Genomic DNA, 13,970 nt, shown 5'->3' on the forward strand with positions numbered 1-13,970 from the left:
GCCGGTTCGTGAGGTGCACTGTATACCATTTACATTTACGCGTGTGGCAGACGCTTTTAACCAAAGCGACTTACATTGCATCATACTTTACACTTGTTTCTGAGATTGTGCACTCACTGGGATCGTACCCATGGCCTTTTAACGTATTACAATTAAACCCGAGCTAGGATGTGCCCTGCTCACCTTTACACATAATTTACTGCTGGGAAAAGTAGAATAGAATAGACAGACTGCAGTCAAGTATTTTTCATTTATTGGAGAATATCTTATGTTTAGAGAAAACACGCACAAACAAAAATGTGTGGTTTTAAATTGTGGATTTAGACATGGATACTATACCTCAAGACAATTTCCTTTAGTTCTGAATCAGAAAAGCCTTTATCGCTGTCATGATCACAGTCTGTGTATTCCATGTGTTTGTGAACTTTTCTGTTACTTCCTGTGTCATGTGTTTTGTAGTTTGTGTTAATTAGTCTTCTACATGTGTGCATTGCCATCTTAAGTTACCTGTATCTAAGCCGTTGTGTAGACAGTTGTCTAGTGTAGGTCGTTTGATGTTGCTTTCATGTCCCTGTGGTTACAGGTCCTTGCAGCCGTCGTTGTGTTGGTGAAAGACTTGTTTTGTTGTTTTTAAAAGTCTGTTAGTTGTTTCTAAATGCTAAATCAGTTATTGCATGAAGCTTATTTCCTAAAATCCTCAGCTAATCTTCCAATTACCTCTTGTCTCACTTTTTTTCCAGTAGCCATATTTCAAAGTTTCAATTCTCCAATTTCTTCTCCTTTCAGTTAACTGTATTAAAAAACTATAATAAATACAGCTTTTGCGTTTTGACTTTACTTGGCATTTCTGCAGTATAAACATATGACCATCTGTTTCAACAGATGACTGCAGGAATCATTCTGTGACTGTGAGCCTCTGCTGTTTCGTATCATTCACATTTATTCACACCAATCTCCCTTACAATCAAGTCTGTTGACATGTGTTCTCGAAAGGGATCATGATTGTAAACATCCTCTCAGAACAAAACATATGTCTCAGATAATCACACAACCTTGTTTTTAAGGTGGCATTTAAGTGGCATTTAAAAAATGATCGACACAGAACAGTTTTATATATTTATTTTAATGTTGTCATTGTTTTCAAACACACACACACACACACATTTTAATTTCTAAGTCGGAACAATAAACACAGGTCTTTTTTTGCAATATATATATATATATGTATATGTATATATATATTTTCCCAAGATGTTCATCCTTATAATAGACATTGACAGATTACTCTACAATTGATTTTACGTATGTCTGGTTGCCAAATGATTCCCTGTTACAATGTACTTGGTTCTGTTTAAAATTCACTCAATTATTACTTATGTCGTAAAATAAAAATTAACATTGTGTTTAGACTGTATTACCTGTGACCCTCCAGCCTAGTCCCTCCAAAAAGTCCAGAGGAACAGGGGTAATACCAATCTAGAACATTTTCTACACAAACCTCCATAAATAAAATAAATAAATTAATATATGAACATTGTTAAATTAATACAACAACTTGACTATCACTTCAATGCATTTCTAGTAGACCAGCGCAAAACTCTACAGGACCAACCTCTGAAATTCTGCTCGTATGCATTTTCTGTCCCGACCCTAAAAACCTTCAATAAACAACAGCACATCTCTGAACTGATAGCAACCATGTAAAGTTGGTATTTGCAGTCATACTTTGTACATACAAGCTTTCTGAAGAAAAACTCTAACCTTTAATAAGGCAGGGTTCAGTTTCCAGTGTTACTTAGATATCTTAGGTCGCCGTTCTTATCTTAAAGTATATATATAAAAAAAAATTTTTGACTAAGTACATTAACGCCGTGCCACAGAGCATCGGCGCAAAGCCTTAACTAATATCTGCTTAAAGTAAACAAAACTTAAATCTAAACAACTGCGTGATGTGTGTAATGGAGAAATTACTGTCTCTTTTGCATCTTCATTGGTTCCCTCCAATTAGGAAGATGCAATGTTTTTAACAAGCTGGCGTGACAAAACTTCTCCCACCATCTCTCTCAGCCCACACATTTCTGAACGAAGCAAAAGTGCAAAGACGAAACAGAAAATATCTTCACACAGTCACAAAAGAAAGCACATACGATTTTTAGCTCCCTATTATAATCCTCTTCGTGAAGCTTCTTTAATCATTTTAGAATCCTACCCCATTGCATTTGTGAATTAGTTATAATGTAGACCCCTTTACAATGTTGAAAACCCCTGGGAGAAGAATCTTAGAATGTGCATAACAGAATAAATCATTTTGTCAGTCTTCCTATTTTGACATTGGCTGTATTTATCCTAATTCTAGTGTTTGCATTTTAATTCTCAGGATAATAAAATCTTAAACAAAATAGGACCCCCTTCCCCCATATGAACCCCACACTACAACACAAAACAGTATAGATTTTTTTGTCTTTTTTCTTCAAACAGCTGCAAAGAAATGTTACGTTTCAAGTTTTATACAGAGCATCACAAAGACAGACTTAATGGTTGTGCTATCTGGTTCAGATCTGGGGATACATCAGTCTCCTGGGTGTAAATTCATTTTCCTGTCCGCAATCATAGCAACTTTTATTATACTAAAAATATTCAAGTAAATAAAGATAGACCTGGAAATACAGAGAGGGGGTTTTTGCATTTTTCCCTTTTTTTAAAAACCAGAGATCTGTCAGAGAATGAGGGAAATGTTTTGTCCCTAAACCTGTTTTGATGGCAATTGGCAGTATAAGCAAGATATATTATGATCTTTGGTTGTTTTCTATTAAATTAGGCCAAAATGAGTGGGATAAATGAAATACTGAAAATAAATGAAATGTACTAAGGCCGTCTCCTTTTAAAAAAGAGAAATGATGGTGAATAAATGAGTGAAGGCTTCAAATCGGGATGACTGCTTTAGCACCGCCCCTTCACAATAGCCCCGCCTCCTGTCACAATTCATCAGCTAATCTGTTCATAAACATCTCATCTCATCTTCATGTAACCACGTTGCCGTGGTAAACCCCCTTCTCTAAGCAGTCTAATCTGTCAAGTCGAAGCAGGAATACTCCGCAACAAGAGTCTTAAAATCCACGCATGCAAACTCTTCACAAAGAGTTTGAAAAGAAAAAAGCTAATCATAGAAATTAAAGTGCACTGAAAACGGACACACACGCCTAAACTAGGGAAGGGGGTTGATCGTGTGCACACTTCATGCCTGGCTTGCTTCTTGTCGACAGATTGGGTGGGTGAGACTGAAGGGTGATGCTGATGGAGGCGTGTACATGCACAATAGCACACCGACAAGGGCACGATGAAAACGAAACCAGGAAAAAACCTCCCCTCAGGTGGTTGGCGTTGTGTAAACTACAGCTGAACTCAATAAACAGGCACACGGAGAGGCGAGTGACAAAAAGGTAGTTGCTGCGCACATGGCAACAGCAGCGAAAGAGCTAGTCCCTTTTTTTGCCTGCTACACATGCAAAAATATAATTTAAATCTATATCTACAATTCAAAGAATAAAAACTAAAAAGGCAGATTCTAGATATAAGAAAGAGAACCATGAATGTTAAGACAAGCTCACTTTGATGTCATAAAATAAAACAGTGTGCTTTCAGACGGGTGAATTCATTTGAGGTTAATGTATTGGTTTGGCAGTACTTCTGACAAAGGCTGATATGACACGAGAAAGTAACACAACACATGGTTCTCTCACATTGCACCTGCAGTCTAACCAGTTAAAAAAGCGCCATCGAAAACAAGCTTTTTGTGCATGATAATATTTCCCCTTTATTGTCAGATTCGCGTTCACGCATCTCTCCGTATGGAGATTCTCTGGCCTTTAAAAAAGATTTTATTCAGCGCCAATTCTGTCCCTGATTTGTGATTTTAGTAGCACTTTATAAATATTTACTTTCTTTAACGTACAGCGCAATGTACTTTCACAAACCCAAGTGATTTTTTGTGAGGTCAGTTGAGGTTAAGACTCACGTTTTAATTCCTTAAGAAAACACACTTAGTTTAGCTGTATGTGTTTTAAGACAGCATAAATCTACACTGTCGTAGAGGAATGTTTAAGAGATAAGACACTAAAGACATCAAAAATTAAGATAAACATCTACAGTCGTTGGTCCAATTTGTTGTGGCAGTTTACGGATAGAGAATGTACTTTTTGTGAGAAAGAAAGTAATGGTTTGAGGGGGCAATGTGAAGTCCAGAGACAGAGTAAATGTGACAAGGAAAAAATCTGGAAATATCGAGTTAGTAGATAATGGAGTCTATCACTTGTGCAAAACTACACCAATACATGAGCGAGAGTAAGAGAAAGAGTGAAATAGAGCGTGCAAGATACAAACACCCAGATCAAGAGGCAGTAGTTTAAACCTGAAGCAAAACAAGTCTTACAAAACTTAAAAAAATATACAAACGCACACTCACACACAAACTACAAAAAACCATTATCAGAATAAAACTCTACAAAGACCATTTTAAATATATACTGTATAATCTTATCATATTTTAAGGGTTGTGTTTTTCTCGGTTGTTGTTCTCACGAGGAATCGAGAGTTTAGTGTACGAACAGTAGTTCAGAAAAGCCGGAGGTATTTACAGAGGACACATGGCCACACACTCACTTACAGGACGGATGAGAAGTTACAGGGGTCCAGCTGTGAGGCAGTGGAGACAGGGGGCAAGGGGGCTTCAGGAAAGGGGCAGATTTAGACTGATTTAGGGCAAATAAATAGATTGCTGCGAGAAGTCATTTTCTCATCTTTTTTCCCGAGGGATTTCTCTGTGGCTCCGAATCGGGCGTTCGCGAGTTTAGAGCGGGGTAGGAACATCGTGCTTTAGGTGCTGAAGTACACTGTTGAGAAGCAGATGATGTTTATTGTCAACATTTATAAGCGACAATATCAGTGTGGAATTAATATGGAATTATTTCACATGCAGGTTTTTTCTTACCGATGATAATAATGAGGACAATCACGCATATCACCCCCAGGATAATCATCATCTACAGAAAATATGGCAAAAAAGAGCAGATGTTCAGATCGTACATTTATACATTTGTCTCAATGATCTGTTTTGAAGTTATGTTGTCATTTTAACTGCCGTACATTTAACCGCTAATACAAGCAAATCATTTTTGCCTTTACGCATACATTTTACTGTATCAATAATTAAAGAATCAAAGAAGCGCCTTTGGTTTCAAACACTTGATTTGTATGCTATATATCTGACACTTTTACCTTGGCATTCTTCCACCAGTATTTATTCTTGAGCTTGGCAGCGCTGGTCTCAAACTGTGAGGCTCCAGCCTGCAGGGCATCAGCCCGATCATCCAGTTCGGACAGCTTCTGGTCTCTCTCCAGAACCTTGTCTACGTTCACACGCATAATGTCAACCACCTTAAAATAGATAGAGGTTCTTTAGTAAGTCAAAAGCGTACGCCGGTTCTTAAAATTGACAAATCGATATGTTTCTTGAATGGAGGCGAAGATGTCGAGATTTGCTGGAATGGGTTCACTCACCTCATCCACCTGAGCCTGTGTCTGCTGTAAGCGTCGATTGCTGGTGAGGTTGGGAGGCTGGTTACCTCCCTCTGGGTTAGGGGCACCGCCAGGGGCTGGGGCAGACCTAAGAAACAAACATACAAGCAATAATCAATATGCTTTATACAGGAAAGTATACAACAACCACCGTGACAGAAAGATACTTGCATATACAGATCTGTAACTTGGTAGTGTTTTGGCATTCGGGGTATTATTGCTTTAAAATGTTGGCTAGCTGTAGTATTAAAAGACACAATTGTACCATTTAATGTAGATTTTACTAAAATGGTTGCTGTTTTTTGGGGGACATGAACATGATTAGTCCGGATTAAATACTAACATTTTGCATTTGTTAATGCAAAGAAAAGGAAAACAGTAAATATCGATTGCGGTTTTCCTACTGGGTTTCAATGTCTCCATGCTAAGACAAGTCTTAACCACCAGAGGAAGACAAAACTCTGGAGGTCACCTCTGATACATCCCCCATCTAATCCCTGTCAGCCCTCCTCATGCAGGGCGTTTTCTCACTGAGATAAAAAATATCACATTTTGAAATGAATAAAAGAGGTGAATGAACTGAAAATCAAGATGAGCATATTTATGATGTTGTGTTACTTCCCTTTACTCCCGTTTACAAAAGTCTATATTCATACATTAAAGCTCGCCTGCTCTCATCTTTACTCAGAGGAAAAGCATCAATAGCGCTTTGATTTAGGTGATGACTATTAAATTAAAAGTTCTGGTGGTCGGACTCTCACATTCAGGGAAGTCAGAATCTTATCTGCACAAATCCATCTCTAAAATCCAATAATACATTTCATAATTGCGATCCGATGAAAGAACCAGAAATTGTACTGATTATATGTTTATTTCAAAAATATTTGATCTATTCATATATCTACAAGCCTATAACTAATTATTTATAAAAGTGATGTGATGAAACAGATTTAAGGATGTACTGTCCAAATTGAGAGTGGTCAAAATCCAGTGTTCTTATCATTAAAGCTGTGATGGCTGCACATAATATAATACGCTGCAAGAATTCTCGTTTAAAACCTAAAATGCTTTATACGCACTGACTGAACCTACACAGAGTTAGTAAAGAGCAAACAAACACATGCCCACACAGTATTGTGTCTTGACAGCTGCCTGGTTATGCAAGGCCATTTTTCATACTCTCCCTGACAAATAATAAAACATATGTGTTAACATCTAAAATGTGAGTAAGAAACACAACTTACTGTTATTTTACAGTACAATTCAGGGAAGAATTTTCCATATTGTTTCTTTTGTTTAATTTTTACATGTGACTGGTGAGGGTCATATGAATGATGGGGACAGCATCCCCACCCCCCACACAAGGCCTTCATTAGGCGCGTGCGTGTCTCTCTGACGTCACGATCAACACATATAGGCTGTCAGATCATATATGTGAAGGTTATCAGGTTAAACCTCACGTAAATGAAATAACGAAACTTGTTTTATGCTACAGGTAGGCGATAGATCCTTACACAGCGATATAAATCCACCATGAATCGCGCTGTAGGTCCAGTGATGTCGTTATTAAAGTACTGAGTAAGAAATGGTACATGATGCACATTATATTGAGAATGTGCATCGTTTCCATTAGTTGAACCGGTTAAACGAGCGCGTCTAGAAAAGCGCACAAAAGATGCAGCCACGGCCATTTTATTCCAGCAGACGAACACCTGCGCCCTTTGTACAACTCGTTTGCAATTAGCCAAACCAAATATACCAAACAGCTTTTGCTTTACTGTATCTTACAAGATCAGATCAAGATCGTTAGAACGTGAAAGAAAGGTTTCCTTGCCGTCCATGAGCACACGAGCGCCCGTTTACCAACCCCCACAACTCGCGTGAATCTCACATCTTGATACACAGTGTCGGTGAGCTCGATGACTCAGAAACTCTACGTGTTTTTCATTTTATATCCACAATGTCACTCGTGAAAATCGATGATGGGCCATGCGTGCAACAATGTGGGCCTTGTGCTAACTGAGATAAAAACTTGGTGATTTTTATTTAATAAAAAACTTAGATTAATATTCTCAACACGACGATGTGGGTGGATAGACGACTAGACTACAACAAATATCGCGAAATTTTTAATTCTAAAAGCGTGTCACCAATTCCTGCCAAACCAGTCCAATCCGGTGTTTAGGCGTGATTGTAGTCACTGTCACTTCATTCTTACGTTACACCAGAATAAAGCGAAAAGCATCTAACGTTAGGTTATAATTTAAATAGATCCGTGAGTATTTACTATGGCTGTGGTAAATGAAATGTTTCAAAAGTGGTAACGTTACAATAAATTAATAAATATTGGTCATTAGTAGGCTGTATTATTATCTAACGTTGGATAATAAGTAATATATGTGCACAAATGTTTAACGTTATATACAATAAATGTAAAACCACAACCGCCGATACGGTATTATTTTGTTCGTTGTATATATTTTGTACTGTATTCTGATCTTCCGATGCAAAAGAGAGCAAACTTCCTTTACTAATCCAGAAAATAATCGCTTTTTAAAACCCGATAACTGATCTAGTTAAGGGAATGTGTTTACTTACATTTTGAACCGGTCTTTGCGTGCGTCTACAAGAAGCGTATAGATGAACGCGCTGTCTCAGGCGTTTCTCTCCCTCTCCGGGATAAAAGATGCACTCTCCAGGTTATTCCAGCGATACGGTATTCCCTGTAGTTTCTAAGGGTTTTTACGCTGTGATGTGCGCCTTAAATTCGTGCCGCGCCTCGCTATTATTTCCTTTATAATAAAGGCGCTCTACCGCTACTCGCTTCTGTCACTATGTACACATTAAAAATAGATGCTTGGATTAGATGAACAAAGATGACTCGTTGACGTCACTGGTCATCCGGGAAGCTGCAAGTGGTGACCATGAGAGGCAGGAGATGGAGGATGCTCATTGCTTGTTTGCAATTTTGTAAGGTAGAGTCGGACAGACTTTGGATATGTAACGTTGAGGGGCTCGTCGTCTACTGAACGACGTTAGGACATACATGTTTGGATTTCATTCGCTCCACATGCCTGTGGTTCGTTTATGTATAAATCACGATTGCTAAAACGTAAACAAAATGGCGGTGTGTGAAGAGGAGAAGGAGCAGCCTGCGTATGCACGATTGAGCCCAATCGTTTTGTTTAACGTTAGTTTACTTGTACGTCAATGTGAAGATCGAGCATTTTATAAATAGACATATCCAAATTTATGATGCAGTGTTATGGTATACGTAACTGTAGCTAGTGCCAAATTCGGAGTTTAAAATGTTTTAGATATTTTTGTCCTGTTTGAGTATCTTATGTTTTTGCCGATGTGACAATAAAAGCGAGTCCGTACTTTGAGAAAAATCAAAAGTGTTTGGCAGCGGTGGGATTTGAACCCACGCCTCCGAAGAGACTGGAGCCTTAATCCAGCGCCTTAGACCGCTCGGCCACGCTACCTGTTGTTTACATGTGAACGTACATCGTAGATAAATATAAATATACAGTTAGTATTATATATTTGTATAGTTAGCTATAGTTAGCAATGTACGTTATGCGTTATAGTTCAAGTCAGGGTCTGCATAAATGTGTGGTATTAACAGTTAATTTCACAATAAAGGCACACACTTCCGTTTTGTTTGTGCTCGTAAACACAATGGAGGACAGCCAAAGCCCCTCCCCGTTTATTATGTGGATCATTCCCTTCTTTCTGGAGTATATGTTAAATCATTTAATTAAATGATTTCACAAATGTAGGCAAGGTTTAAAAGATATGTATCCATCAATTTATATAACTGTTGTCGAAATTGTATTAAAAGTGTGTAAACTTAAACTACAAAAACGGTTTTCTCATCCACCAATAGAATCGCAGAAAAAAAACAGCATGGTAATGTTGGACCCAACAAAACTAAATCGAATCTGTAAAATGTACAAAAAAAAATGTAATTTCCCGGGCTCTTTTCATCAACCACGAATTAAATATAGCATAATTTACATCGACAAAACATGGTTTGTAACTTTTTTTTATTAAGACAACCATCGTTGGAAATACTTGTTCCGTTTACAAATGCATTTCGAGCCCGTTATTGCGTTGCATTAGTGAGGTACATCCTTACCTGTTACCTTAGAAATAAGGTTTCAGATTATGATGATTGGATTAAATGAATACGTGATTATGTTCCGTATTTGTTGAGGGCCGCAACCCCTTAACAATCCTTTCTGAGCCACCCTCACTGTATTATATACTAAGAAAAGTTAAATAACATTTTTTACATCTATAGCTATAGGTTTTAGTAGTCATTTTAAACTTAAACTCATTCGATGAATAGTCCTCATATTACCCTAAACTCGACGACCTTAATGAATATTAAACACATTGCAAGTTAGTATTGAGTGAATAACATATATTAGTAAGTACCTCTTTACATATATATTTATAAATGGGTGCCGAAATGGGCGGTTCTCATTGAAAATGTCGTGTTTAATTGCTAACTGTATTTACCCTTGTGAGAATTAAAATGCCATTATTGTAGACCTGCATAGTTATATATCTTTGTTTTGAATATCACAACATGTCATGGCACTGTATTTCACGGGATATATATTTAGCCATACAAACCGACCGTGCAGGCATGATGACGAGGTGGCCGAGTGGTTAAGGCGATGGACTGCTAATCCATTGTGCTCTGCACGCGTGGGTTCGAATCCCATCCTCGTCGACCCTTTTACGGCTTTGAAGTTAACGCGGTATTTTGTTAGGTGGAATTACAAGGGCAGTGGGTGAGTGTATTCCCTTTTGATTAGTATCATACGAAATTGTGAAGTAACAAGGGAACATATACGTATAATCAAAAAGTAATATTTAAGATCGTAGATTGTGGGCGCCGTGGCTTAGTTGGTTAAAGCGCCTGTCTAGTAAACAGGAGATCCTGGGTTCGAATCCCAGCGGTGCCTTTTCAAAATTAGAAATTGTGTAAATTTGTAAAAGGTTTTAAAGTTAAACAAAAACATATAGACCATCAAATATAAGCACGTAGTGTGATTCATTGAGCTAATAGCATTGAACGGTTTAGAGCGTACGTCTTTCTGAAAAGTGTGTATAAAGTAACGTTATATTTTTACCCTTTAAGAGTGTTAGTGATGTAGAGAGGTATCGAATTTAAAGAAACGTGCTCTATGGTTCATTCGTAGTCTACAAAAAGGGCTGTTAAGATTATTACTTAAAACAAAACCATAAGATTATTACTTAAGACAAAACCAAAAGATTATTACTGTAGACAAAACCGTATTTGGCAGCGGTGGGATTCGAACCCACGCCTCCAGAGAGACTGGAGCCTAAATCCAGCGCCTTAGACCGCTCGGCCACGCTACCACGAGCAAATATTAGGAATAGCACTAAGAAAACTAAGAAGGCTTTCTCTGTTTCTCTACAAATTGAGAGTTTCTTTTAGATATTTAAAATAGAACATTTTGCTTGTGTTATATTGTTATGAATGGAGTGTAAAAACATTTTGTGATCGTACAAGGCCCAATAGGATGACTAAATTAAAATAGAGAATCAACAAAATCAGATAAAATGATAGTAATCTCATTGTGCTTTATTTCCTGTGAGCATTTTTTATATAACTTTATCTGAATAAGCAAATCAAAACCAGATTCCCTAATGCTGTTATTTAACCAATAAATACTTTAAAACTTAAGTAAGTGTGTTGTCCATCATTATACAAATAGGCCTATGCACCATTTTCGGCCACTCATTTAGTTATGGTAAAAATCATATAATTTAACTTAACTCTTAAATAGTGTTTGTCACATTACAATAATGAGAAAACATGTTTGTGAAAATATGTATTAATAAAATAAACCAGTTGAAAATGATTCCCTACTCTTCTCTCCGGGCTGGAGCAGCATGACGTAAAGGATCATATACATCTTGATTGAAATCATAAGGATCATAAGTGGGAAATGGAACATTTAAGATGACCTTGTTTTCTGGTTCTTTTTCATTCCCTGGTGAATCAAGCATCTCTACTTGTCTAGGGGGGTGGTCGATCAGGCAGTCAGGATCCCAGTAGGGATCACAGTCGTACTCCATCCCTTTGATGATCGTTGGAGGGGGTGGTGGTGGAGTTGATTTTTTTGGAATGGGAGGTGGAGATTCCAAAATCTCTGAGGCTTGAACAGGTGGAGAATTCACCTGAACTGTGCTAAGTTTACAGTTTGGGTGGTAACGTGGATCGCAAAGCACAGGCACAGCGCCGGTGGACAGGTACACAAGCCTTGGCTTGCACTGTGGGTCCTTTGCGTTACACAGATAAATGACATCCACCTTTGAGATGGGTGGCAAGGTGGGCGGTGGAGGCTGGTGGAGGCTGTGTGGTTGGTGCAGCTGTCGTCTTCAGTTTTAGACCAAGACTATTCTGGTATTTAGATGCATCGGGGCCATAGGTGAGTTCCAAGTGACGCATCTGCTGGTACAGAATTCTAAGTCTGTCAATCTCATAGAGCTGCAAGTTAAAGACAGAAAAAATGTGTTTACATACATTTTGTATGTGACCTAGATGCAAATTTGACAATTTTTTCAAAAGGGAATAATAAGGCAAAATCATTGATAGCCTGATTCTATATCGTTCTTACCCCTTCGGTGTGACCAATACTGCTGTAGTAACGATAATAAGACTGGAAGTCCGGATTTTTCCGATGCCAGTTCGGATCAACGACGGCATCTCTTCTCAGACGGGGTCGTGCCAGGAAGTTATTGGCCTGCTCAGAGTCAATACTGACAGCTGGATCAAATACTGCAAATTTTAAGCTATATTAAACAAAGCAAATTTAAACTCATGTGTTGTTTACTCGATGTGATCTAAAGCTAATGTGTCGAGCTAAAAGTATTGCGTCATTACCTGCGTCGTGTGAAACTTTTGCAAGAGACGTGGCCTCCAATACTAGTCGAATACAGGTAAAAACAGGGTTATTTAGCTAAACATGTATTTCTCGAAGAGCTCGATTGGATTGGATGTGGAGAAACATACCTGGCAGAGATGAGAGGCAGTGCAGCGCCCCCAAGAGGCAAGCCAGTAACATTGCCTGAAACAGATGAATAAAACCATAAAAGTGTATTTATTTACATATTAAACACAACGATGTGTACTAGTAAAAAGTCATATAACCTAGTGACAAAATAAAATAATTTGCTTTCTATAATTTAATTTTAAGTGACAAGTGAGTCAAAACATTTGCTAAATCAACACATGTACATGGAAACAACAACCTGATACTTTTGGTGTTAGTAGGGTATATATATTCTGATGAATTGTGCACATTACGAATATATATACCATAAGGATTATAATTTCATGTTATTAACGTGTTTTGTTTCCCAGGCAATTGACAAGCTTTTTAAATGAAAGAGATTACGACAAAACTAAAAATCAAACTATATTACTCACCTTCGGTGTCATCTTTGGTCACTTATGAAGATTTCAGAAGGAAAAGCTCTTAAATACTATGCACAATACCGGCAATTGCATGCATCAGTTTTATTGGTCGTAGAGATAAAGTAGCTCCTCCCTTTTAAACGACCCTATTCCTTGTTATCGGAAACTTTACAATGGTTTAAAACAACACATTACCGATTTGGGGGACTGAACATAATAAAAGCTTAAATAATAAAAGTTGAAATGCTTACAAACATAGTTATACAGAGAACATGAAGTATCCTCATGTTTATCCTTGTCCTCATGCATTATTCCTGTTTTTTAAACTAGTCAGAACAGATATCTCTCTTCATTTGACTGAACTCATGACATAAATCACATCATTAGGAATCTATTATTTATATGATATGCTGTAAATCAAATCCCAGAGGGATGCCTTCGTCCTGGGTCAATAAGTCCTTGCTTAAGCCTTAGATAGTTTCAACATCTGCTATCTGCTTTAAAAAAACTCTTCATATGTGTGTGTGTTCAGGTGATGATAACAGAAGCACCCCTGTCTTTAGAGAACACCACACCAAATTGAACCTTACCTTAACAGAAACAGCTGGAGTTCTGTCTAATTTCTGACTTTGCTACCTTTTGATTCTTTATCTTCTGTGCTTGTCTATGGATAATTTAAAGGATAAAAAACATCTAATTCAAACGATAATAAATGAAAGGAGATTTATGTTAAGTCTTGGTAGGTTAAGATCTGTTTTTTTTTCAGGTTTTAGTTGTAGTATATAGGATTGTTTTGCACATGAGGCTTCAGGAGAACAGAAGGTGGATAGTAGATGGTTTTTCAAACAGGTGTGAAGAGGCACAGCTGGAATCTGAGATATGTAGAAAAACAGAGGGTAACTGAAAGTAATGACCAAGCAACATGTCGTACCCA

General features: G+C 37.7%; 2 protein-coding genes and 5 non-coding genes across 7 annotated transcripts; 3 read left to right on the plus strand and 4 right to left on the minus strand.

The window, feature by feature from the left end:
• Window positions 1-1,104: 1,104 nt before the first annotated feature.
• Window positions 1,105-8,713, minus strand: vamp2 (vesicle-associated membrane protein 2). The gene is made up of 5 exons (XM_056737275.1): window positions 8,173-8,713; window positions 5,557-5,662; window positions 5,275-5,433; window positions 4,988-5,039; window positions 1,105-4,889 (listed from the first exon to the last, which is right to left on the minus strand). Coding segments are annotated over exons 1-5 (336 nt in total). The 5' UTR covers window positions 8,175-8,713; the 3' UTR covers window positions 1,105-4,872.
• A 264-nt stretch (window positions 8,714-8,977) lies between these two features.
• Window positions 8,978-9,059, minus strand: trnal-aag (transfer RNA leucine (anticodon AAG)). Its single transcript has one exon. It is a non-coding gene; the product is annotated as a tRNA-Leu (tRNA).
• A 633-nt stretch (window positions 9,060-9,692) lies between these two features.
• LOC130412566 (U8 small nucleolar RNA) lies at window positions 9,693-9,823 on the plus strand. Its single transcript, XR_008905379.1, has one exon. It is a non-coding gene; the product is annotated as a U8 small nucleolar RNA (small nucleolar RNA).
• Window positions 9,824-10,236: 413 nt separating this feature from the next.
• Window positions 10,237-10,318, plus strand: trnas-gcu (transfer RNA serine (anticodon GCU)). Its single transcript has one exon. It is a non-coding gene; the product is annotated as a tRNA-Ser (tRNA).
• A 161-nt stretch (window positions 10,319-10,479) lies between these two features.
• Window positions 10,480-10,553, plus strand: trnat-agu (transfer RNA threonine (anticodon AGU)). The gene has a single exon. It is a non-coding gene; the product is annotated as a tRNA-Thr (tRNA).
• A 336-nt stretch (window positions 10,554-10,889) lies between these two features.
• Window positions 10,890-10,971, minus strand: trnal-uag (transfer RNA leucine (anticodon UAG)). Its single transcript has one exon. It is a non-coding gene; the product is annotated as a tRNA-Leu (tRNA).
• Window positions 10,972-11,202: 231 nt separating this feature from the next.
• Window positions 11,203-13,060, minus strand: and3 (actinodin3). The gene is given in 6 exon segments (XM_056736048.1): window positions 11,203-11,964; window positions 11,966-12,106; window positions 12,237-12,397; window positions 12,503-12,544; window positions 12,632-12,686; window positions 13,049-13,060. Coding segments are annotated over 6 exon segments (894 nt in total). The 3' UTR covers window positions 11,203-11,481.
• Between the last annotated feature and the right edge of the window lie 910 nt (window positions 13,061-13,970).

Source organism: Triplophysa dalaica, chromosome 22, assembly GCF_015846415.1.
Source record: "Triplophysa dalaica isolate WHDGS20190420 chromosome 22, ASM1584641v1, whole genome shotgun sequence".
In the NCBI taxonomy this organism is placed as follows: Eukaryota; Metazoa; Chordata; class Actinopteri; order Cypriniformes; family Nemacheilidae; genus Triplophysa; species Triplophysa dalaica.